This window comes from Geotrypetes seraphini, chromosome 4 (assembly GCF_902459505.1).
Source record: "Geotrypetes seraphini chromosome 4, aGeoSer1.1, whole genome shotgun sequence".
Classification (NCBI taxonomy): domain Eukaryota; kingdom Metazoa; phylum Chordata; class Amphibia; order Gymnophiona; family Dermophiidae; genus Geotrypetes; species Geotrypetes seraphini.
In genome coordinates, this window is record NC_047087.1 from 236207259 (window position 1) to 236233791 (window position 26533).

The 26533-nt window shown below is 42.5% G+C and overlaps 1 protein-coding gene across 6 annotated transcripts in view; it reads left to right on the forward strand.

The window, feature by feature from the left end:
• Positions 1-26533, forward strand: part of ARHGAP22 (Rho GTPase activating protein 22) — a 285773-nt gene that overhangs the window by 253133 nt on the left and 6107 nt on the right. For all 6 annotated transcript variants that reach the window (XM_033943092.1, XM_033943093.1, XM_033943089.1 and 3 more), the window contains 3 exons: positions 17291-17364; positions 20084-20205; positions 23887-24787. In XM_033943092.1, the coding sequence (XP_033798983.1) occupies positions 17291-17364; positions 20084-20205; positions 23887-24787 (1097 nt within the window). The remainder of the gene's footprint in view (positions 1-17290; positions 17365-20083; positions 20206-23886; positions 24788-26533) is intronic.

Consider the following 26533-nt stretch of genomic DNA (forward strand, 5'->3'; position numbering starts at 1 on the left):
GACAGAGTAGAGTCGATAATGACACCCAGGACCTTGCTGGAGAATTCGAGCTGCAGGGTGGAGCCAGAGGACAGCGGGATTAAGGTGGGTAGCTGAGCTAAGTTTGGGCCGAGCCAAAGAAGTTTTGTCTTGGATTCATTCAATTTCATTTGGACGGTGTGGGCCCAAGATTGGAGGTTCGAGTTACAAGAGGAAATGTTCTCTGAGAGATTAGTGAGATTTGAGTCAGTCTCAAGAAGGACAAGGATGTCATCAGCATAGGTGTAAATTGTTTCAAGGGGGGATAGATGGAGGAGTTTTAGAGAGGACATATAAATGTTGAAGAGAATAGGCGATAGAGGAGAACTTTGCGGGACTCCGCAGGTTGGTGTCCAGGGAGAGGATGAGGTGCCATTCATGTTGATAATGTAGGATCAGGAACGGAGGAATTTTAAGAACCATTCAAGGACTGTAGAGGAGATGCCAATCTCAGAGAGTTGGTAAATTAGAATATCGTGGTGAACGACGTCGAAAGCGGCAGAAAGATCGAATTGCAGGAGGACGGCGAACTTGTTGTGGGAATGAAGTTGTTGAATCTTGGAGATTAGGGAGATCAATAGGGATTCGGTACTGAAATTGGGGCGAAAGCCATATTGGTAAGGTAGGAGAATGGAGAATTTCTCAAGGTAGGATGAAAGTTGGGTCGATATGATGGACTCAAGCATCTTAGTTAGGAGAGGGATATTTGCTATTGGGTGATAGCTGGATGGTAAAGAGGGGTCAAGGTCAGGTTTTTTCAGTAGAGGGGATAAAACGATATGGCCCATTTCTGGGGAAAATAGGCCCAAATGCAGGGCGGAGTTTAAGAGTTTGGTGATGGAAGAGATGGCCTGAGAGGATATTTCCTCGTAGAGGTAGGAGGGAAATGGGTCTAAAGAACAATTGCAAGATTTCAGTTTGAGACAGATTTTAAGGGTGAGGGATTCGGATACGTGCTCAAAGGTAGACCAGAGTCTGTCGGCTGGGATAGCGCTGGAGGCCATTAGAGTAGGGTTGGGGTCAGTGGGTACCAGGGAGTTGTAGGAGACTGCAGGAGGGAAGGAACATCGTAGGGAAGTGACCTTTTCATTGAAGAATTTTGCTAGGGCTTCGGCTGAGGGAGAGGAGGAGAAAGGTGGAGTCTGATTTGGAGGTTAAAGAGCGCCAGATTTTGAAAAGTGTACTACTCTGGTTATTAGATCTGGAGATTTTCTCGCTGTAGAAGTTCATCCTTGCTTTTTTTAGTGCTTAATTGTAGAGCTTAATGTTGGCTCTCCAGGTTTGTCTATCTATGGGGGAGTTAGATTTTTTCCATTTGCGCTCCAGGGCTCGACATTTCTGCTTAAGTTCTCTGTGATAGGGGAGGTACCAGGGGGCTTTGCGAGGATAGGAGACAGATTTGGTTGAAAGGGGGGCGAGGGAGTGGAAGGTGGATTCGGAGAGGGCGGTCCAGTTGTGCCAGTTAGATTCAGGTTCTGCAGGCTTAGGTGCAGAGGAGAATTTATTTAGTAATTTTGGCCAGAACAGGTTGCTTGAAATTTTTTTGCGAAAAGTGATGGAGTTAGAGGAGCAGGGAGGAGTTCCAAGGTGCGACATGAAAATGGGGAGGCGGAAGGTCCCAAGGAAGTGGTCGGACCAGGGGACCTGTTCCCAGATGGTGTCGCCGACTGAGGTTTTATAGGTGGTAAGGTCCAGGAAACTGATGAGGTCTAAGGTGTGTCCCTTTTCATGGGATGGGGAAGGTGAAGGGGGGGAAAAATCCGAGAGAGGTGAGGAAGCTCTTTAGTTCGATCGTATCCTTGTTGGTGTTGTCATCAAGGTGCAGATTGATGTCCCCGATGATCAAGAGTCTTTGGAATTTGAGGAAGGCATTTGATATGGTTTCGAGAACGAGCTCAGAGGATTTGTTCCAAGGGGTGGGAGGGCGGTAGAGAAGTAGGATACCCAGTGGGTGAGGTTGGAGCTCGTCATTGACCGAGACTAGCATGTATTCTAAAGAGGTGTGGCTGCTCTTTTCGATGAGCTGGACATCGAAAAATGATTTGTGAATTAGTGCCAAGCCTCCTCCTTTTCGGTTAGTTCTGGGAGAGAAGAGACCTTGATAGCCGTGGGAGCAGAGTTCATTTTGTGTGAATGTGTCGTCTTTTGTGATCCAAGATTCCGTGATGCAAAGGAATCCCGGGTCAGAGTCTTCAAGTAGGTCCTTCAAGATTTGAATCTTATTGCAAGCGGATCTGGCATTGCAATAGAGTGTAGGGACTGGGGTGAGCGATTCAGAGGCAAGGTTGGGGAGATTTGCGGGGTGACAGGTTTTAGGGATGCGTGATTGACTCTACGAGGGGTTTTTTTGGAGGGATGGTTTCTGGTACGCAGCAACATGGGGATTCTGAGGCCAGGGCAGATATTGAAATCAATGGAGGGGTCAAGGAGGTTGGGGGAAGGAGGTTTCAAGCAGGGGGTGGTGAGGGGAGAGGAGCAGAGCAGGAGGAGAAGGAGCCATGAAGGCGGTTTCATGATTAGATAATTTGTAAAATTTTTTTTTTTTTTTTTAAGGGGAGAGCTTTGTCGGGGTAGGAGCTGGGTAGTTTGAGTCAGTAGAGGAAGAGGGTTGGCATGGAGCCCGGTCTTTGGAGAAGGGTGGACTATGATAACTAAGCTGGATAAGAACTGGGTAGGCTGTTAGGTTATGAGTATTTAGAAAAGTCGGCTCTCCTGTGTCGGGAGGGGGGCGGAGCAGGGCTCTCACGCTCCTCTCCTTGGTGCAGAGGGGGCCGCGAAAGAGGCAGGTTCATCCGGGCTGTTAGATTTTAAGAAGGTCGGCTCTCCTGTGTCGGGAGGGGGGCGGAGCAGGGCTCCCACGCTCTTCTCCTTGGTGCAGAGAGGGCCGCGAAAGAGGCAGGTTCCTCCGGGCTGTTAGATTTTAAGAAGGTCGGCTCTCCTGTGTCGGGAGGGGGCGGAGCAGGGCTCCCACGTTCCTCTCCTTGGTGCAGAGGTTGTAAAAGAAATCCTCATTTTGCTCTCTCTGGGTAGCTTCAGGGGACAGGATATTAGCTCTTCGCAGCTTACTACAAGTTCTTCAAAATGGAAAAATTCTAACCACCTTGATTAAGGCAGATGAAATGGACCATTTTGATTTTTATTTAATATCCAATACTATATTACTACCGGAAAGGCAATTTCCAAAAGCCATTCACCCTAGGTAAACAGGTTCATTCTCCCTGAGGCTAAGCCTATGCTTCTTTTGTGTGTGTGAGATCATTAGGGCTTATCATTTTCCATAACTATAGCTATTCTATTCTGCTTCCCAGAAGCTGCCGCCCCAGAAGGCCGATTTTCACAACTCTCGCAGTAAAGCCAACAGCACATACTCCATCCTGCTAAAAGAGTGCAAAAAATAGCTCTCCAGTGCTCAAAGAAAATGATATTCAAATTATATGTCCATTGTAAAGTGAAAGCAAGGGGGTGTGAGAACATACATGGCTCATATAAAAAAAAGAATCTCATGGTAAGCGCAGTTGTTATGCACATGTGCCAGGCAAACCTGACTGTGCAGCAAACTTTGGTTAGTGCAGTGGGCGGAAAAACTGAGGAACTTGTTCAGTTCCCACTGCAGCTCCGTGTGATCCTTTGCAAGCCACTTAACCCACATTAACGATGAGAGGTATAGATAATACGGTGGCAAGTCAAATGCGCGCGGACAATTCCATGAAGACAACTCAGCACAAGACAATTGCGCAAAATGACAATTGAGCGCAATGACAATGGCATGCATGACAACTCAGCGCAATGACAATTGCGCGCATGACAACTCAGCGCAAGACAATTGCATGATTGATAATTGAGCGCAATGGCAATTGCGTGCATGACAACTCAGCACAATGACTATAAAGACTTGAACGCTATTGTCTTGCACTATAAAGTCTTGCGCACATCTGACTGCATGCGTTTATCTTGCGCGCTAATGACTATGAACCAGACAATACACACCATATGATGCAAATATCAAAGTGATTTATTGAGGTTTGGATTATTAATTCTTCAGTAAATCGCTTTGATATTCACATCATCTAGTGTGTATGGACAGCTCCTTATCTGCACAGCTTTTGAAGTCACTTCACCCCATGTACATAACTTACCCTTCTCTTTATGAAACTGCGTTAGCATTTTTTATTGCCGACCATGGTAGTAGAAGTGCCGACGCTCATAGGAATTCTATGAGCATTGGAGCTTTTACTGCTGTGGCCGGCAATTTAAAATGCTAACACAGATTTGTAAAAAAGGGGGGGGGGGTTAGATTGTGAGCCCACTAGGGACAGAAAAAGTACCTGCATGGAGTATATATAATAAACAACTTTGATTGTATCCTCAGAAAGGCAGTACAGTATATCAAATCTATGACTCTTTATCTGTTACATCTGTGCTGCTCTTCCACACACTTAAACATAAGCTTTTCAATTATTTTTTGTACTCGGCTTATATTTAGCTACAGAAAACAGGTGCCACCATGTGCTTTCACCTTCAGATTTGTCTGAATTAATGTATATGTTTTTTTCTCAGTACCGGCGCTTGCAGGTTTGCATGGGCTTTCTTCCACTTGCAAAAGAAATTGCAATTGGCAGATTTGATATGATGTCTAAGTCCTATTTCGAATGTTTTATATGAAAGTCAGAATTTGAGTGGCAAACATGGTGATTTTCAAAGCAGGAAACATCTATCTTTTTCTTTTGAAAATCACCATTTTCTAGATATATCTGTGCTCAGTGCATCTTTCTTTATGTACCATTTTTTGAAAAAAAAAAAAAAGTCCTAGGGAAAATTGCATAAAAGCAAGCCATTTGGGAAATCTGGAAGCCCGCATTCTTAATAAAGAGGCCAAACAGACATCCCAGCAGAGTAATGGGACAGCACTGCAGTGCATTTCACATAAAAGGTTCCAGATACAACTTTTATTACAATATAACCCCCTTATAGTGTAATGTGAGCCCTCCAAAAACAGGAAATAATCAATTATACTTCATTGTGTACCATATCAATAGCCCTCAAACCTACAGGTGTCACCTATATATAGGTACAACAGGTATTTAGTGGGTTTTTTGCCACAAGTACACTAGTTAAAGTGGGGTATGGTTGTGGGTCCCCTTTTTCTACAGTGCACTGTACTGGCGACTAGCTTACTCCTGGGACCTGCTTGCTGCAGTAATAGGAATCATAACTGAAGCTGCCATAGAGAATGCTATCTCCTGTCACTTTCATATCTTAGGGGGTGGGAGAGAGTCAATGACTAGGGGAATGAGAGGGAGTCATTCCGTAATCTAGGATTACCAGATTTTTCTTAGGGAAAATCTGGGCCCATGGCCACACCCCAGGACCTCCCAGTTCTGCCTTTGTCATGCCCTGTTCCGTCCCCCAGCCCCACCCACAAACGGCACTCAAGCATGCATGGATGTGACGCATTGATGTCATCGCATTGCATCCGCGCATCACAGATGCTCCTGCCCGACACGATTTTGTCGAGAAGCTTTTCAAAACTCAAAAGTGCCGGGTTTTGAAAAGCTATCCGGACCCCCGGACATGTCCTCAAAAGGAGAACAAGTCTGGGGAAATCTGGATGTCTGGTAACCCTTCCTTAATCCCTCCAGTGGTCTTCTGGTCAGTGTGGGCACCTTTTTGTAACTTAGTCATGATCAAAACAGATCTAGACCAAAATGTCTCAGTATCTGCCCTAGATCTTTTGGCTTTGTGCTGTTATGGCAGAAAAATGTCTAATTTTGGGAACAACCAAGTCCTGCCCAAAACATGCCACTAACACCTTGAACTTTGGATGTAACCTTCTGACGAAAGTCTGGGAAGCAAAGACAAGAAAAAGAATTTCAATGAAACTCTTACCAAATGAAAAGACTGACAGCACACAATGCTGCCAAACCTTTGATAAAGCATGCCAAGATGTATCCAAATGAAATACCTCATTGATATTATCATAATCACAGCACTGAGTAATGAATAATTCACACAAAAAATGACAGGATCAAGGAACAAAGCAGATGAAGTGAACTGATGTAATAAAGCTACAGTCTACATAGACAGTGATGCTTCCCTTTTGACACGTGAATTATATTCCCTCCTGAACTTGAAAACTTTTATATTACTGTAATGCAACAGCTATCTACGTTCACTCTTTCTCCAGAAACTTGAGACAATGAGCCAGATTCTATAAGAGATGCTTAAAGTTAGACGCCTACCTTAATTACCCAAACTACCTTAATTGATTCAATTATGAGCTTTAACAAGCTCATAATTGGAAGAAAAAAATGAATTGGTCAGTAGGCGCCTACCCAAATCTCTAAAACTTAGGTGCCTAGCAGCATCTTACGCCTAAATGGGCGTGTTGGGGGAAGGGGCAGAAACAGACATAGGTGCTGCTAGGCATGATTCTCTAAAGTAGAGGTTTCCAACACATGGTACACGTACCCCAAGGGGTATGCGAACAGCTGATGGGGGTTATACAGCACTGCATGGGACTCTCGCTCTCTTTCCTTCCTCCCTACACTCCCTGTGAAGCCAGTGCCACTGGATTCATTTTGCATCTTGTGTTGTAGACAGGGTGAGTTCCCGCAGTCCCTGCATTTCCCTCTCAACTTGTCTCTTGCTTCAACAGGTCAGTGGCAGTGATTCCTACACACTGCCTGGCGCTGACCCGGAAGTCTCTCCTCTACCATGTCTCACCCTCTGTCAAAACTTTCTGTTTCTGCCTGGGCAGACATAGCAGAGGAGAGGCTTCCATGTCAGCAGCAGGCAATGTGTAGGAATCACTGCCATTGACCTATTGAAGCAAGAGAGAGTCTGTTAGTTCTGATGGGGTTGAGGGGGGAGGAAAGATGTTGCAGGATGAGAGAGGGAAGGTTGTTGAACATGGGGTGGAGGGGAAGAAGAGATAGATGCTGCAAGTGGGTGTAGAGGGGCAAGAAAGGGAAAGTGCTGCATATGGAGTGGAAGGAAAAAGAGATCCTGCATGGAGAGGGGCAAGGGGCAAGAGAGAGATAAATTTTGAGGCATAGTGGTAAAGGAGAGAAGAAATGTACATGGGGTGGAAGGAAAGGAGAGATGATGCATGGGGAGAAATATAAAAATGTTAGACCTGATTGTGGAAGGAAAGAAAGGAGAGATGCTGCATGGGGGGCAAAATGTATGACCCAGGGCACAAGGGAGGGGAGAGAGATGATAGGCAGAAATGTTGGACATGACAGAGAAAGGGAAAGAATGCTGCATGGGGGAAGAGAGATGTTGGACCTAGGGAACAAGCGAGGGAGAGGATAGAGATGTTGGATATTGGGTGTATGGAACGGAAGGAGAGATACATAGCAGGTGGAGAGGGTGTTGTAACAATGGTTAGAAGGCAACAGGAGAAACTGCCTTCACAACAGTGAAAGACACAAAAACAACAACGAAGGAGACCAGATGGTATTCAATCCTTTAATTATAAAACAGACTCGACACGATCGTGTTTAGTCCTCAAAAGGCCTACCTCAGGAGTCTTGCTATGGAACAATAAAACCATAGATATGTAAATCCATATATCCAAATATTGCAATTAGACTCTTTTAAAACACTTGCTGCCGCCGATCTGCATGCAGAGGTCTGCTCGACTTTCTCTCTGCCACCGGGGTCCTTGCTTCTGATGTGGACTTCGATGGCAGAGGGAAAGCCGAGCGGACCTCTGCGTGCAGATCTACAGCAGCAAGCGTTTTAAAAGACTCTAATAGCAAGACTCCTGAGCAGTGGCTTACCAAGGGGGGGGTGTGGGGGGGGGGGCGGTCCGCCCCGGGTGCCAAGCCCTGAGGGGGTGCTCCTTGTCCGGTCCGGTTCTCCACCCCCTGCGCCGGGTGTCGCGTCTGGAAACAGCCTGCAGCAAGATCGCGATGCTAGCGATCTTTGCCTGCTTCGGCTGTTTCCTCCGCCACGGTCCCGCCCCTCCTCTGACATCAGAGGAGGGGCGGGACCGCGGCGGAGGAAACAGCCAAAGCAAGCAAAGATCGCTGGCATCGCGCGATCTTGCTGCAGGCTGTTTCCCCAGGGAAATGAAGCGGGTAGTCCAGGGGAATAAGCAGTGCTTCGTGGTGGTGGTGGGGCCGAGCGGTCCTTCGAGGTAGGGAGGGGGGCAGCAGGCCTTCAGGGTGGGGCGGGCAGGCAGACCTTGTGGAGGGGGGGGAGACAGGCCTTCAGGGGGACAAGCCTTCGGGGGGGGACAGGCCTTTAAGGGGAAAGGCAGGCCTTCGGAGGTGGGTGACAGGCCGTCGGGTGGGGGGTGCAGGCCTTAGGAGGGAGACAGGCCTTCAAGGGGGGGACAGGCAGGCCTTCAAGGGGGGGACAGGCCTTCGGGGGGGGTGCAGGCCTTCGGGGGGGACAGGCCTTCAAGGGGGACAGGCAGGCCTTCGGGGTGGGGGGGTGACAGGCCATCGGGGGGGGGTGCAGGCCTTAGGGGGGGACAAGCCTTCCAGGGAGGGTACAGGCCTTCAAGGGGAGGACAGGCAGGCAGGCCTTCAAGGGGGGGACAGGCCTTTGGGGGGGGAACAGGCCTTCAAGGGGGACAGGCAGGCCTTCGGGGGGGTGACAGGCCATCGGGGGGGTTGCAGGCCTTAGGGGGGACAGGCCTTCCAGGGGAGGACGGGCCTTCAAGGGGGGGACAGGCAGGCAGTACTTCGAGGGGGTGCAGGCCTTCGAGGGGGGTGCAGGCCTTCGGGGGGGTACAGGCCTTCGAGGGGGGCAGGCCTTCCAGGGGGGTGTAGGTCTTCAAGGGGAGGGACAGACTTCAGGGGGGGCAGGCCTTCAAGGGGAACAGGCAGGCCTTCAAGGGGAGGACAGGCCTTCCAGGGAGGGCACAGGCCTTTAAAGGGGGGGGACAGGCCTTCAAGGGGGGGACAGGCAGGCAAGCCTTCAAGGGGGGGACAGGCCTTCGAGGGGGGTGTAGGCCTTTGGGGGGGTGCAGGCCTTCAGGGGGGGTGCAGGCCTTCAAGGGGGGGGGACAGGCCTTCAGGGGGGGCAGGCCTTCAAGGGGAGCAGGCAGGCAGGCCTTCAAGGGGGGGACAGGCCTTCAGGGGAGGGGGGCCCTGGTGTAGAAGTACACGGAGGGAAGGGGGAGGGGTTCAAAGAAACGTGCATATGCCGGACTTTGGGTGGGAGGAAATAATGGGTCTGAAAATAGAGGAGAGAGAGAGAGATGATGGACATGGGTTTTAGGGAGGGAAGGAACAGAAAAGGAGTGAAGTTGGACACAAGGGATGGTGTGGAGGGGGGGGATAGAGATGCTGGTTAGGAGGGTAGTTGGGAAAAGAAAGGGAGAGATGGTGGACCCTGGGGTGGTGGGGAAGGACGGAGAGCTGTTGGATGAAAGGGTAGTTAAGAAAAGGTGGATCTGTGGAGGGAGACAAAAAAAGGAAAGATGCCAGACATCCGGGGGAGGGAAGGGAAAGGAAGGGGAGGACAGAGATGACAGATGGATGGTTAGCACGGAGAAAGAAGAAAGAAGGAGACCCTGGCAAGCAAGTTATCAGAAGACAACCAGAGCCTTGGACCAACAAGATTTGAAAAATAACCAGACAACAAAAAGGTAGAAAAACTAATTTTATTTTCTGTTTTGTGATTACAATATGTCATATTTGAAATGTGTATCCTGCCAGAGCTGGTGTTAGACCGCAAACGTAAGCTAGGATTTAACAGAGAGAGGAAAAGTCCTTTTGTTTCTTTATTTTATTTACACCACAGCGCCAGTGTGGTACGGAGAAGCCAAAGGGGGGTGAAAAAGCTATAAAATAAACCCACCAGGATGTTTGAAATAAACACCCAATTGGGCAGGAAAATTGAATCGATAAACCAATTCAATAGGCTGAATCGAATCGAAATTTTTTTTCCTGAATCTGGCAGCACTAGTTTGCGCTACTGTCTTAGACTTTAGGACCTGGGATTGGGGAGAGATGGCATCCTCAGTACTTTATAATGCAAGTTAAATGAGGATTTGGTCAGATTTTTGAAGGGTCTGCACTCTGCAGAAGAAAAATATTGTATAGGCCGGGGACATGAGACAGCAGGAAATGGGAACTTTTCTTCCTTCTATTTTTGTGAATGGAAAGGCTGAGGATGTCAGAGAGTTCAGTTAAAATATGTGCTTTATAAGAAAATATAATAATGTGTTTTATAAAGTTTATAGCATTGCTGGCCTACCCGGTGAGGTGTTCCTAGTGGTAGTGGTGGCAGCGTGTCAATGTGTTGAGAGGAAGAGGTGATCTGGGAAATTATGCTGAGCAAACTCCGGGCCCATTACCACCCCCCAGTTAGTCCACTCCACTCAACTGGTTCACACACTGAGTGGGTCTTTGGGTGTTGTTCCTGGGTAGTTGTTTTGGGATCTCTTCCAGTGGTTTGTCAGTATCTCCTTCTGGCCCAAGGAAGGAAACTTTGTTAACCTTAGCACTGACCTACAGAATATGTTTGTAACAGCGCTGCTTGTGTGGCATTAGTCTATGTAGTGATCGAAAGAAAAAACCAGACCTTTGCACATTTTTGCACTATATGATGGGTGTATGAGGAGATTCACATTTCCTGCACAGCTAAGTCCGTGTGAAGTTACCTTGTGCTGTATTTGACATCTAGCAAAGTCTCTGTTTGGAAGGAAAGATCTCAGCTTAAAAATGAAGTGGCCAGAAGTTATGGTAAAAGCAGATAGCGTAGCTGGTTTTAAGAAAGGTTTGGACAAATTCCTGGAGGAAAAGTCCATAGTCTGTTATTAAGACATGGGGGAAACATCTGCTTGCCCTGGATCGGTAGCATGGAATGTTGCCACTCTTTGGGTTTTGACCAGGTACTAGTGACCTGGATTGGCTTCCATGAGAATGGGTTACTGGGCATGATGGATCATTGGTCTGACCCAGTTAGGCTATTCTTATGTTATGTTCTCATCTATAGGGGCCTTTGTTTTCACTTCTTATTTTAATGTATTTTTTTCTGAGAACTTATCAGTGTTTTTTATAATGGGAACAAAAATGGAAGAGAATTAATGTGTGTGGAATGGGGGGGGGGGTGGTAACTAATTTCTTCAGCTAAATAATTAAATCCACCTCAACCAGACATAGGAGAACTCGCACACCATTCACACACCCTTCAACCAAAAACGTCAAAAGAAAAAAACTGTCCTAACACTCGACCCCCAACTCTACAACCTATTGACCTCGACCACAAACTACAAAACCTTCAAAAAAGAAATAAAAACCCTTCTTTTCAAAAAACACATAAAACCGAACTAACACAATCAGAACTGTCCCAAGCATCACCTGCAACTACTCCATATGTACTTCTGATGTCATGACAATTCAGACATAATTTATGTTATGTTTGGATTAATGGTTACATATATGAGGTTCAATAAAATAAATTTTTCACTGCCTGTTTCTATTATGACCATTTATTCAGTTTCATGGTTATTACAAAAAATATTTTTTTACATGGGGGGGGGTGTCAAAAAATTATGGGGCCCGGATGCCACATACCCTAGGTACGCCACTGCTCCTGAGGCAGGCCTTTTGAGACTGTTTCATAATTAAAGGATTGAATACCATCTGGTCTCCTTCATTGTTGTTTTTGTAACAATGGTTAGCGCAGCTCGGGTTAAAAAAAGTTTGGACAAGTTCCTGCAGAAAAAGTCCATAGTCTGCCATTCAGTCAACAAAGGTAGAAAAGGGGAAAGGGATTGGGACTTGTATACTGCCTTTTATAGTTTTACAATCACATAGAAACACGACGGCAGATAAAGGCCAAATGGCCCATCTAGTCTGCCCATCTACAGTAAGCATTGGTTTGCATACAGGTACATCAAGAATTGTCCCTATCTGTCTAGGTGGGCTCACAATCTGTCTAATGTATTTCATTCTGCATTTATTAATTGGAATATGCCAGTGATTGGAAATGCATATCTTTGATATATTTTATTTTGGTTTCTGTTCCTCTAGTATTGCTGTACATGCTGAGTCTGAGTTCTTGAAGTTTCCAGTTAAGATTTTTACTTTCATTTCTCTATTACTGATTTGTGGTCTCTTGTTTCATGTCTTTGCCTTGCGTGTGTGACCAGGGTGAGGTTTTCTGCTAGTATATAGTTTGTGTAGAAATCTTTGAAGTAATCCCATTGTTCTGTTTTCTCACTAGGTGTTGTGTTAGTATTTTAGAACCTGGTGTAATAGCTACAGTGCATAAGGTTCTTGCACTTTTGTGTTCTGGAAGTTAGTGCTGCTATGATATGATGGTAAGGTCCTAAGTTTGTGCATTGGCCTTACTGAGGTGATATCAAAACCTTTTAATATAGTTTTAGTTTGTCATAACATCAGACATGGCTTTAGACATTTTGAAGTAGCTGATATGTATTGAGGTGCAAGAAGAGCCTTTCGATCTTGTAACTCCCAAATCTCATGAGACAGCAAAATCAACAGGCTCTGAAAGAGAAGGGCAGAGTGGCTGAGGGCACATATGAAATATACAAGGGGCCGCAGAAAAGTTCTCAGCCCAACCAGTAAAGTTGGGGCAGTCTCCATTGAGGGCTATACACTTAGGGCTCCTCTTACGAAGGTGCGCTAGTGGTTTTAGCGCATGCTACAATGCCGCGTGCGCTAGGCACTAACGCCTCCATAGAGCTGGCGTTAGTATTTTCCGTGTAGCGCGGGGTTAGCGTGCGCGACATTGTAGCGCGAGCCAAAAATGCCAGCCCTTACTTCAGTGATTTTCCACTTTTTTTCGTTCCATATTTTTCCAACAGAATGAAAAAAAGTGGAAAATCACTGGACTAAATGAATAACTCTAGATAGAGACTGCCCCAACTTTGTTGGTTCTGCTGAAAACTTTTCAGTGGCCTCTCATATATCATAGAGAGAAGGGCAGAGTGGCTGAGGGCTCATAAAAAGGGGACATGGCCAGGTAAATCCGGACGTCTAGTAACCCTACCGAGGGCACTTGAGATGTGTTTGTGAGAACATGCCCATAGTGACTACTAATCAGATTTCATGTTTCATTTTCCCACTAATGACAACTTTTGTTGAGGTCTCCCTTTTCTCCTGTCCTTAAATAGGCCCTGTCCAAGTGTCACTGTTCATTTTCACTGTTTGTAAGAATGACACACCACCTGTCAACGGGCCAGTTTATAAGACTGAAATATAACAGATCATGCCAAACATGCCATTTACATCCTCTAACCCAGGGGTAGGGAACTCCGGTCCTCGAGAGCCGTATTCCAGTCGGGTTTTCAGGATTTCCCCAATGAATACGCATTGAAAGCAGCGCATGCAAATAGATCTCTCAGTGCATGCAAATACGGCTCTCGAGGACTGGAGTTCCCTACCCCCCCTGGGTTAGAGGATGTAAATTTAAAAGACATCATCAACATCTTTTCTCACATCAGGCAGCATTATGGGGTAAAGATCTGGAACAATTGCTTATGCTTACTACTTATGGGGAATTTAGGAAACACCTAAAAACATATCTGTTCCTGAAGTACTTAGGTAGCTGATTTGTACAATCTTATTCCACAACAACTGATCTCTAGAGCTGTTAGTCACTAGCTTTTAACTTTGTTAGTTCTGCTCAATTTGTAGCATTTTTAATCATTGTAAACCGCATAGAACCTCACGGTCCTGCGGTATATAAACTGTTATTGTTATTATTAATTGTCGGGGCACAATTGTCGTGTGCGCATTTGATGAGTCACCATGTTTTTAATAGGCGCCATTAGGCATGATTCTGTAAACAGCACCTAAGCGCCAATGACACACAGTCGGCACCTTTTTTTCTAGGCACCAGCCAATTTAGGCGCTGTTTACAGAATCCGGCCCAATGTGACTGCATGACTCCCTCCCTCTTTGAGAAAACCAGTCTGCAGATCTTTTAGGGCTCCTTTTCAAAGCCGCAATAACGGCTGTTGCTTCAGTAATCGCTCTGACGCCCATAGGGATTTAATGGGTGTCAGAACATTTGCCGTACGGCAGCCAGTACTGCGGCTTTGTAAAAGAGGGGAGGAGGAGGGGGGGTTAGTCTCAAGGAATTCTCAATTTGCATTTTTTTGCTTTTTTGAGTGGCAGCACATCCCAGAAGGGTTTTCAGAAAGTTGTGCACTTTATAATATTTTGATTTGTATTTCTTTAATTAACTGTATGTGTATGTTGCTTTGTTCTATAGAATTAGAAAATTAGATCACATCCAATGTTCCCTCAGTCTAAGCTGTGCGGGAATCCTTCACCTCCATTTCAACCAATGGTGGTGCTATTTCAATATCACTGGTCAACAAAAAAAAGTTTTTCTCTGCTACTGAGAACTTAAGAAGTTAATTTAATGATGCTGATTTCCAATATATAATTGAAATTCAACTAGCACATCAGGTTTGCCATAATGAATTTTTTAGACAGTTTGCCATATCGGCACAATATTGTGAGTATTAACTGTGTCCCACCAAACTTGTGTTAAGGAGTTTACTCTGAAAACAAACACGAAGATAATAAGGAGACATGATACAGCATATATTTACACCTCTCTTAACTCACACAAAAGTGATGTCAGCATGTTCAGAAATGTTTGATACACTTGCTCTTACACTTGTACTGTACATTTGTCTCTCTTTGCAAGAACCAACAATAGTCTCACATTATACTGGGCTTGAACTTTCCATGATATCTTGATTAAATCTTTCCCCATGCTCATCCCTGACATCACCAAGATTGGGTGGGAAGAAGTCGAGGTGAGAATGTAAGAAGTGCATTTTAAGTGACATTCTGGCACCCATTAGCTGATATGCTGTCAGCATGTTCTCCACAAGCTCAGCATAATTCACTGATCTGTGATTGCCAAGAAAATTCTGAACAACCAGCACAAATGCTTCCCATGCTGCTGATTCAGCTGGGTTCAGCTTCTGTTTGAACACATCACAAGCATTTTGCTATTGGAGTTATGTCACCTGTACCTTAACAAGGGCCACATGCTGACTCCAAATCTGAAAACAGTTTTTGTCTAACATATCCTGTTTTTAAGTTTTGCATCAGTTTGTGTTTATATCATTCCCATCAATAATGCTACCATGAAGCATTGGTATTTTACTGTTTCTGTAACACAATATTGCATTTTAGATATAGGGAAAGAGTGTGGGCATGCACACATGGCGGGGAGGGGGCAGAGAAGAGGGCATGAGAGGGGCACCACTGCCCCGGGCGCTGGTCACTCTTACTACGCCACTGGCAGCATCTCTTTTTTTTCCCCCTTCCATCTCATTGTTCAGCATCAAGGGGGGAGAAAAGAACAACAGAAAAGAAAGGGAACAAAATGTTGTACCATGTGGAGACAGAAGGAGAGATGAACCCATGGGAGGGCAGGAGGGAAGAGAGGTGAGATAAGAAGATGCTAGAGGATGGAGATATAGCCTGATGAGAGGAGAGAGGGAGGGGTATTCTGGAAGTGGTAAGCCATGTGGAAGAGGTCAAAAGGGAGATGACAAGATGAGTGAGAGAACAGTGAGTACAATGGTAGAAATGTGGTAATGGGGAGTAGATAGAAGAAAATAGGAGGCTGGGAAAGGAGTGAGATGAGAAATGGGGAGAGGAGATGGAAAACTGATAGGTAGCTGAAAATTTATAAAGAAGGGCAAGAAAGAGAGCAAAATTGGAGTGGACAGAGGCAGAAAAGAGAAAAGGGAGGGAAACTGAAAGGGAAGAATCAATATGTTGGAGACAGGCATAGTGAGGGAATGGAGCAAGATAAAAGAGGAGAAAAAATAGACAGCAGACATTGGAAAAAGAATTAGTAGAAGATAGACAAAAAAGCAGAAAGAGAAACTAGAATCAAGATGATGGAGAAATAAAATGTCCAGACAACAAGGTAGGAAAAAAGTGTTTAATTTTGAATTTATTAACTGGAATGTTAGCTTTGGGATATGTGCATCAGTTATTTTTGTATTATATTCAGTGGTGATTAGGGGGGAGGGGCTAGAACCAAAAATGAATGGATGGACACCAAATTTTCTCCTCACCTGAATGCAAAATATAAATACTTGAGCTGGTGGGGAAGACCTCTTCCTCCAGTCTGGCAACCAGAAATCTCCAAGCTTTGCAGCTAGTGGCAGTATCCTCAAACTGCCACTGTTTCATGCATATACGAAAGCCAAGCAGAGGCAGGGAGGAGGGAAGGCAGCAGCTCTGTAATACTGCTGCCAGCTGTAGATCTTGAAAAGTTCTGGTTGCTGGACCTGAAGAGGGGGAGGAGGTAGTCATCAGCTGGTGAGGCATGGGGATCCCCTACAGCAAGGGAGATGTTCATTTTGAGATGATCTAAGCTCAAAGTGGTTATGGTTATGCCACTGATTGTGCTTAGTACAAAGTGAAGTAATTGCCAAGTTTAACTTTATGGGGTTTCCAGTTCAGTTGTGATATTCTTATTTCTATTTCTAATTTGTAATCCATTGTTCTGTATTTGGTGATCTGTCTGTGTTTTGTGTGTGAAGAAGTCATTTAAAGGTGGGTGGGGAAATTGGGAGATGGTCAGCTAGAAGAGGAACCTCCTCCTTGATTTCTGCCCTGGGCCCAGCATGTCTAAAACTGGCCCTATCTGTATTGCTGTTGGTATCTCACTGGTAAAAAGTCAAACACCTAGCAAATATTTTTCAAATTGGTTTACTGCTCGCTGTTATATTTTATATTTAGTGACACTTTTGAAATACGACCAAGGATTAAACACTTGTAAGGAAATATGCAGAAACATGTCAGAAGATAATCTAATCTAATCTTTATTTTATATACCGAATCTACTCCCTAAGGAGCTCAACTCGGTTTACTGTTCATTAAAAAATGAAATATAACAAGTAAAAACTGTGGGATAAAAACAGAAATTGGTTAGATTAGATGAATGGAAAAAGTTAGAAAAAAAATATGTTTAATAGCTTAAAATTACTATATGACAGCTAAAATCAAATAAAAGTCCACAACATTGTGGTGAGAAAAATCAAGGAGAAATCAAATGAAAAATTGTGAAATGCAATACTCAACCCCCCTTCCCCCCCAAAAAAAAAAAGTTGACTAGTAGCACATATTGCTCCAGTAAACTGATATATGTGGACTTTAAACTGCTGCTCTCTCTGGGAGTTGAATACAATTTTCTTGCTGAAATTTCTAATGAGTGGATCAATTGTTTTTGGTTTTTTTTACATCTTCTGTATTAATACTTACTCTAAATTATCATATTTATTTTCAATTTCATGCCCAAGGGAAAAAAGGAATTGACCAAACAGGTGAAGAGTCTTCCACAAGCAAACTACAATCTTCTCAAATACATATGCAAGTATGGGCATTTAAACACATTATAAGTATATAATTAAGACAGATTTAAGCATCTCATATTTTTTTTATGAAATCATCCTGTAAGAAATATGGTTAATTTAATTGAATGATTAAACTGTATATTGTTTCTTCTTTCATATTATGATTCTTTTGTAGCTTTTGTTTTTGTCTGATGTACATTATTTTGCTTTGCTTTGAATGTTGGGAAACTGGAGTTGTAAAACAGATGTACAGTGTTAGGTATACTGTATTTCTCATTTTGTTTTTGAATCCTTTTTTTTTTTGTAAATCTTTATTGATTTTCAAACTAAAACAGTGCAATACAAACAAAAGATCAATAAATACTACATACACGGCACTATTAACTGTACAGGTAACATATATATCATTCAAAATTTTCCCATTTTTCTACTTTTATTAGTAACATAACCTAGGACATAATATGTAATGATAAAATTAAGTTATCCAAGTGTAACTATCAAGATTTATTTCCCTCCCTCCAACCCCTCCCCCCCTACCCTGGATGTGTAAAGGTAAATGAGAAGAAGAAAAGAAAAGATAAATAAACATTATTATAATTTCACAAATTTAGTCAATAGGCTCCACACTTTATTATATGCACTACTAAATCCCCTACATTCCGTGTTCATTCTTTCATATCTGTACATAGTATTTACATTCACCCACCAAAAAGTGTAACTTAGTCTATCATGGTTGTTTTTGAATCCTTGAATTTCTTTCCTTATAATGTAGTTTGTCAATTTTTCATGGTTCATTGGTGTCTGTTTTTTGCTATTCCATTTGGTTTCTTTTTTCTACCCTCTGCCTTTACCATGCATGCTGGAGGAGTATCTGTAGGGTATATTTTTTATGGACATTAGAACATAAGAATAGCCTTACTGGGCCAGACCAATGGTCTATCTAGCCCTGTAGCCCGTCCTCACGGTGGCCAATCTAGTACCTGGCAAAAACCCAGCATTCCATGCCACCGATCTAGGGCAAGCAGTGGCTTCTCCCATGTCTGTCTCAACAGCAGTTTATGGACTCTTCCTCCAGGAAATTGTCCAAACCCTTCTTAAAACCAGCTACGCTATCCGTTCTTACCACAACTGAAATGGTGTCTGAAATGGTTTTAAAGGCCTACATTTCAGGGCACCCAAGTTTATGGAGAATTGCACTTAGCAGTGCCTAACTCACGCTCCACCATTGAAACACCCACTTAGGCATTAGGCATCACTAAGTGCATTGCGATAGGTGCCTATCTTTTATAGAATCAGATAGATCTCTTTTGCCCAATTATATTTTTTTAAAGTAATCCTGGTAAGGGTATTTTGCCAATTAAGATAGGCGCCTAAGAGGCACCTAACTTTAGAAGTCCTTTATAGAGTCAGCCCCTTAATGTCTACTAAATCGGTGACATTGAGGGCTCATGCACTAATGATCATGCACCAATTTTGCAATTAGCGCATGGCCATTAATAGGAAAACAGCAATGTCGGCCTTTTTTTTAAAAAATTTTTTTATTGATTTTATTAAGCATATAAAAAGTGCAACAATTATACATTCAAAAATTCAATAAAGAGCACTTACATACTTGCAAATTACTGAAACAATTTACCCTTCTCCCCTCCCTCCCTTCCTGGATTTGTGTGGAAAATAAGATTGAATCTGGTCAATGAATTACGAATCATCAAGGTGTTTAACAAATGACTCCAATGGACTCCAAATTTCTTTAAAATTCTTAATTTTCCCGGATTGCTCCACTAACATTCTTTCATAACGGTAATATTAAGCAAAGTGTTTCCCACCAAAAAGTAAAAATTTAAACGATCCCAATTTTTCCAATTTCTAGTGATTAGTTATATGGCCACCCCAGTCATTATAAGAAGTCTATCTTTATTTTTGTCAATTGGACTTTTAGCGTTTAACGACATCCCAAATAAAATCACATTATATGACAACGGAATAGAGACACTTAAAACAAAATTAATTTTGCCCCAAATTGATTTCCAGAAATTAAGTATCAATGGACAATAAAATAAAAGATGATCCAGTGTCCTCCACTTCAAGATGACAGTGCCAACATCTATTAGATTTTAGGCCTGTTTTACAAAGCCGCGCTAGCGGCTGCAGCGCAGTAATGGCCCCGAAGCCCGTAGAGATTTAAAGGGCTTCGAGGCTGTTGCCACGCGGGAGCCGCTAGCGCGGCTTTGTGAAACAGGCCCTTTGCGTTAACCAGTTTTTGCAGTCTTACTGGAGTCCAAAATATTCTATATAATAGGAAAAACTATACAGCATATCCTCCTGGTCCAAATCTGTGTCCATTAAGTAGCAGATATATTTTGAGTAGCAGATATATTGTGTTTCAATGCCCCAAATATCTCATAAACATGACATGCTAAAAAGTGGCCTCAACATGTGGGACACCCATACACTAAAAACCCAAGCCGCCTCTTTTTAGCGCAGCTTAGTTAAATGACCGTTATGTGTCTTTATAAAATAGGGTCAGAATAGACATCACCTTCCTTACTGAACCTAGGCATGTGGTTATAAAATCAATCTTGTAATGCTTTAGTTCAGTAGTAGCACTGAGAATGTCCTTTTTCCCCTGTGGTTCTGCACTGAAAATGTTCAATGTTTCTCTATCATATTATTTCACTAAAGAATGAGTCTGAGGAGTCCTACAACTATTATGTCTCTGTCTCCTTTGGGATTTTCCAGGTTTCTTGATGAAGTTCAGTCTTATTCAAGTATCAACAAAATGAGCGTGCAGAATCTTGCTACGGTTTTTGGGCCAAATATTTTACGACCAAACATGGAAGATCCAGTGACTATTATGGAAGGTAGTTCTCCTGTCTAGTGATAAGACACTTTCACATCACATTTGTGATCCTAGCTTAAATTTACTGGGGCCTGTTTTCTAAGCTGAGGTAATGCTTTGCAGTTACTCTGTGGTAATTGCAAAATCTCTGTGGTAGATGTTTGAGGTATTTCCAGAGAAGGAGGGGTTTTTATGCATGTTAACTGAATAGCAGATATGATACAGTTAGACACAGCTTTTGAGGTGGTGTTAAGTGCACTAAGTCATCTGCAACATTAAGTAAATGAATAGTAACAACTTTCATGTTTATTTATATTATTTATTATTATTTTGGATTTTGCGCACACCTGTTTCACTAGCAGCTCAAGGTGAATCATATTCAGGTATGTTAAGTATAAAGTGCTGTCTCTTTATATTCCTTTCCACATTAGGGAAATTGCATTAGCTTTTAGCAGATGTTAATTGCTATATTATAGCTAAAACAGCATAAGAACATAAGAATTGCCGCTGCTGGGTCAGACCAATGGTCCATCGTGCCCAGCAGTCCGCTCACGCGGCGGCCCCCAGGTCAAAGACCAGTACCCTAACTGAGACTAGCCTTACCTGCGTACGTTCTGGTTCAGCAGGAACTTGTCTAACTTTGTCTTGAATCCCTGGAGGGTGTTTTCCCCAATAACAGCCTCTGGAAGAGCATTCCAGTTTTCTACCACTCTCTGGGTGAAGAAGAACTTCCTTATGTTTGTACGGAATCTATCCCCTTTTAACTCTAGAGAGTGCCCTCTCGTTCTCTCCACCTTGGAGAGGGTGAACAATCTCTCTTTCTCTGCTAAGTCTATTCCCTTCATTATCTTGAATGTTTCGATCATGTCCCCTCTCAGTCTCCTCTTTTCGAGGGAGAATAGGCCCAGCTTCTCTAATCTCTCACTGTATGCAACTCCTCCAACCCCTTAACCATTTTAGTCGCTCTTCTCTGGACCCTTTCAAGTAGTACCGTGTCCTTCTTCATGTACAGCGACCAGTGCTGGACGCAGTATTCCAGGTGAGGGTGTACCATGGCCCAGTACAGTGGCATGATAACCTTCTCATAGATGCCATTATTTCATTTTAACTACTGAGATAAGATGTTTACATAGCACCATCCTGTCACTTAGCCTAAACCTATAATAAAATGGTATCCTTATTCTGAATACATTCTTTGTTTCTCGTACAGTTCTTTTCTAGGCACAGTAGGACTCTTATCAAAAAGAATCCTGCCTTTCATGAACTTCCACCTAACTGGACACAGTGGTGATACATAGTGAAATAAAATTATTATGATGTGTGTTTTACCTTTATTCATAGGAGAAAAAAAAGAGAAAGATCCACAATTCAGTCTGTGCACAATGCAGTGGATCCAACACAATATGTTTAAAAAACGTTATTGATAAAATCAAGCATCTGACACGGCCGTGTTTCAAAATGTATCTTCATCAGTAATAAAACACGTGGAGGGGCATAATCAAAAAAAAAGTCTAAGTCCCTTTTTGGCCTAAGGCCTTAAACGTTGAAAGCAGAAGCAGGGAAAGTGTCCATAACCAAAACAAACGTCCTTGTTTTGATAATGGCCTGCCTCTACATTCAGCTGTTTAAACGCCCAGACCACCACTACGTCTACACTTGTACCCAAACGACGTCTACATTTATACCCCATAATGAACCAAAAAAATGCATAAGCCCAAAACGTCCAACACAAGACAATGGAAAAGAAGAGAATGATCCATCGCATCAAAGGCTGCTGAGGGGTCCAAATAAATTACATTACATTAGAGATTTCTGTTCCACCATTGCCTTGCGGTTCAAGACGGATTACAAAAGAATTACAAAAGCGAATTACATGAAGAAGATATCTGGTAATTTCTAGAGGAGATAAAGAGTAGATGAGGTTGTTTTGGGGAATTGGGAAGGTAATCTGGGAAAACTGTGCAATTTACTCAACTTTGCAGTAATGGTGGCAATCTCTATGCAGTGGCAGGTCAGAAACCAGATTAGTATAGATGCAAAACATTTGATTTAGCAACAAATTCAAGGGGGTTGATTGAAAACTACTTTCCTGATCAACTTGAAAAGAAATGGCAAGAAGCATATAAATTATGTTTCTTCAAAATAGGTCTAATTATGGCTTGCTTTAATGCCTCAGGGATGTGACTGATGAGTAAACTCTGGTTCATCATCATGAGAAAAAAAAGGAAGAAGGGCTTATTTTAACTCTTAAGTGTCAATGTCAGTGGCATTGCTAGGGCTGAATAGGCCTAAGCAGAAAAATTAAGATGGGCCCCGTATAACACCATCTGTCCGAAGGTAGTGGATTTGTTAACTACCAGGTCCTTTTGTGCCAAAATGACCCTTATCCATGATCTTATTAGAGATTATAAACTTGACTTCCTTTGCCTCAATGAAATCTGGTTGAAACTTGGTGAAGAAGCATACCTAACTCATTGTCTCCCACCAGGTTATTTTTTTATCCACTTCTAGCCAGCTTGCTCAAGGAATAGTTTGATAAATCTTTTCCAATTACTTTCAGGTATCTAAGTAGGGTGACACTGATGAGGATAATTGCATGATGCAGAATATAAGGGGGGGGGCATAACTAATATGTATTAGATACACTTTTAGTTAAGACTTTAAAAGACACTAATGTAGCTGAATAATAAAAATCTTTCACACACAGCAAAGTATAAACAGCAGAATTTGCAGAGTACATATTTTTCCTTCAGAGAACAAAATATTGGACATCAAGCATCTCAATTGTCTAAGCTTGAACTCCCTGCAACCACTAATTGTTCTTCTATTGCAGTGGCCTCAAACTCAAACCCTTTGTAGGGCCACATTTTGGATTTGTAGGTACTTGGAGGGAGTCAGAAAGAAAATAGTTAATGTCTTATTAAAGAAATGACAATTTTGCATGAGGTAAAACTCTTTATAGTTTATAAATATTTCCTTCTGGCTAAGTCTTAATAATAATATTGTAATTTATAACTAAAGAGACATATGATCAAGAAGCTGTTTTATTTTACTTTTGTGATTATGATAAACATACCAAGGGCCTCAAAATAGTACCTGGCGGGCTGCATGTGGCCCCTGGGCCAGGAGTTTGAGACCACTGTTCTATTGTATTTCCCTCCTATCATTACATGCTTCATCGTGGGATCTCTTATCTACTACCGTATCTGAGATGACTGTACATTTCCTGAATAGCCTAATTCTAGGAGATTTTAATATCTGTCTCAATAGTCCTCTCAGATATCAGGCTGTGCTCTCTCTCTTACTCATATGGTTGGTCTGGGCTTACTTTGGCACATTCATGTATCAACAAACATACAGAACATAATCTTTATTCTGGTTTTCTTATATGATCTCTCTTCCTTTAATTCTGTAAATGATGTCCTCTTTCTTGGCCTGTAAATTATCTTATCTTATTTGCTCTCTATACCCTTCTTCCACAAACCCAATATTGGTTCTCCTGCTTTTAAAGAAGGGCAAGAGAAGCAATATCAACATCTTGCCATCATCTTTCAGACTCTTTACCATAACATTTGATTATCTAGTATCTAGCAACACTTCAGAACAAAAATTGTTGTTTCTAAATTTATGCACAATATTTGTAAGAACTAGCATGAATACAATTCAGTTCTTAATTTTGATGAGACATTTTTGTTTGTCCTAGGTACTTCACTTGTTCAGCATTTGATGGCTGTGTTGATCAGTGAACATGATCAGCTCTTCAATCCTGGAGATGCTGATGCTTCAAGTGCACATGAAATTACCAAATGTGTGGTGCAGCAGAGACCAGTGGAATGGATCGCTGAAGAAAATGGAGATGACAGTAGGTCTGAACACCAGGACATTAATCCAGCAGATTCACTACCAATAAGTGCTACATCACTGGATGTTGCCACTACAGGAAAAATTATACTCCAGGAGCACAACAGACATAATCAGTCTGCAACTAGCCCCAGTAAGAGAATACAAACGTTGCCAACCTGGAAATACCCGTTTAAGCAAGCAGGGGGAAGGTCTAATAGTCCTAAACTTGGCAATTCTACAGTAGAAATTCCAAATGTGACTTCTAGTGGAAATTGGTTAATGAATGGATTGTCCTCTTTGAGGGGTCATCGTAGAACTTCATCAGGAGAACGAACTAAAGATTCAGGTTCTTCCCAAAGACTGTCGACTTATGACAATGTTCCATCTTCTGGTCTTTCTCTGAGTGCACATAGCATAGCAAGTACTACATGGTCCACATCATCGTGTGAAATTTCAGTAGTTGATACTGTTAGTAGCTGTCCTGCCTGTCAAGGTAGTGACTCGTCAGCCTTGAACTCCACACAGACAGACTGGCCAGAGCTGGACTCTGTGTCTCATAGTGAGATAAAAACTGTTGACTTGAACCAAAGCGTTGACAGGTTTGAATTGCGTATTAGCACAACTAGCAGCAGTGAACAGAGTGATCAATTGGCAGCATTCAAAGACTCTTCCAGATGCTCTCGAGCCTTGCAGAGTCTTGTGACAGAATTAAAGACAGAACTGAAAAAACAAAGAACAGAATATGAATCCAGGATTAAAAGGTAGAATATTTCAATACATTTTAATACTATTTTCTTTTTTGTATCTTGTACATTTTTAATAATAGTGTACAGAACATAAAACACATATCTGATCTGGGGGGAGGTAAGAAATGTTTTCTTTATTCAAATGGATATGTTTAATCAAGAAACTTTTCCACCTTACCATCTAGCATATAAGAAGTTATAAAAACACAGGATAAGTATTTAGTAGAGACATACATTCATTTTCAAATAAATGGGAAAACTTGATGAACGGGGCATTTTCAGTTTGTTTATCTTTGCCAAACCAAGTGAAAGTCACCATGGTTTTAAACAAATCCCCATTAGATTCATATATTTTCAGCAAAGATACAGCAACAGGCAGAGACACATTGGAGTTGTTCAGGGAGGAGGAATACAAGAGGAAGAAGCATGAGGCATTTCAACCAATCACATTCGAGTTGGTTGACAAGCATTCAAACAATATAACAAACTCTCCACAAGTCTAGATATTCAATAAATATATACATAAAAAATAAAAAACACACTAAAGTGCACTAGTGCTATAACTGATTGATCTAACCACCAACCAGTGTCTTAAAAAATGCCAGCATTGGTTGTGAAGAGGCATCATTGCACTTGAGAGTCCCTCTTATTGCCCTACAAATGAAATATGAACAATAAAATTATTAAAGTGTCTTGTGATGTAAGATTTTTGTTTATCATTACTTATCTGGTTATAGCAGAATCAATTTTGGAGGCAAAAGCATGGCAAAGGTGCTATATTGTAATCAATATATTCTTGTTCAAAGTGCTGTAAATGCTCTAAAACCCCGTGTTCTCTGAGATTCTGGCCTCCCTTCGACTCGAGTTTCGCCTACAGCGTCGTCAGGAAGGGGGCACTGCAAAAAGCATATAAAAATGTGCATAATCAAAAAATCTTAACTATTTGGTTAAAAACTTATCAACTCTTTATTATATTAATTTAATGTCATATAAATTATAATAATGAATCAAAACAGCAAAAATAAAGTAAATATCAACTTACTTGCACAGCCAGAGGACTCGCTTAAACTCGGTGGGGGGAACAAAAGCAGAGCGGAAAAACGCTAACATTAAATGAGAAGATTTAAAAGCGCTGGGTCAAACACGTCACGAGTGACGTGTAATATATCCTCCACCAATTCTGAAAGAGAGATTCTAAACCCACCCAGTAAAGTACAGTCGTCCGGTATCTGTCCAGTTCTAATTGACAGGTTGGCAAGTTTTTGCAAAAGCTTTCCGATTTCAACCTTCAGTTCTTTTAAGACTCTCGGGTGAATTCCATCAGGCCCAGGGGATTTGTCACTTTTAAGATTGTCGATCTTGTAGTATATCTGGTCCAAGTCCACTTCTACTGTGATGAGGCTGTCCTCTATTACTCCTTTGAACACTTTCACTGCTTCTGGTATTGTTGTGGCATCCTCCTTTGTGAAGACAGACGCAAAGAAGGAATTTAGTCTGTCTGCAATTTGTTTGTCTTCCTTGATGTACCCTTTTCTTCCCTGGTCATCCAGCGGTCCCACCGCCTCTTTTGCAGGTTTTTTTTCCTTTTACGTATCTACTTCAACTTATTTCCAAAGTGCTATTGGGCTACACAGCATTATAAAGAGTCATGAATGAGAAATGGTCCTTATTCCCAGTGGCGTACCTAGCATATGTACAGATCAATCCTGCACAGTCAATCCTAACAGAAAACCATGTCTTATGAACACACAGAACATAGAA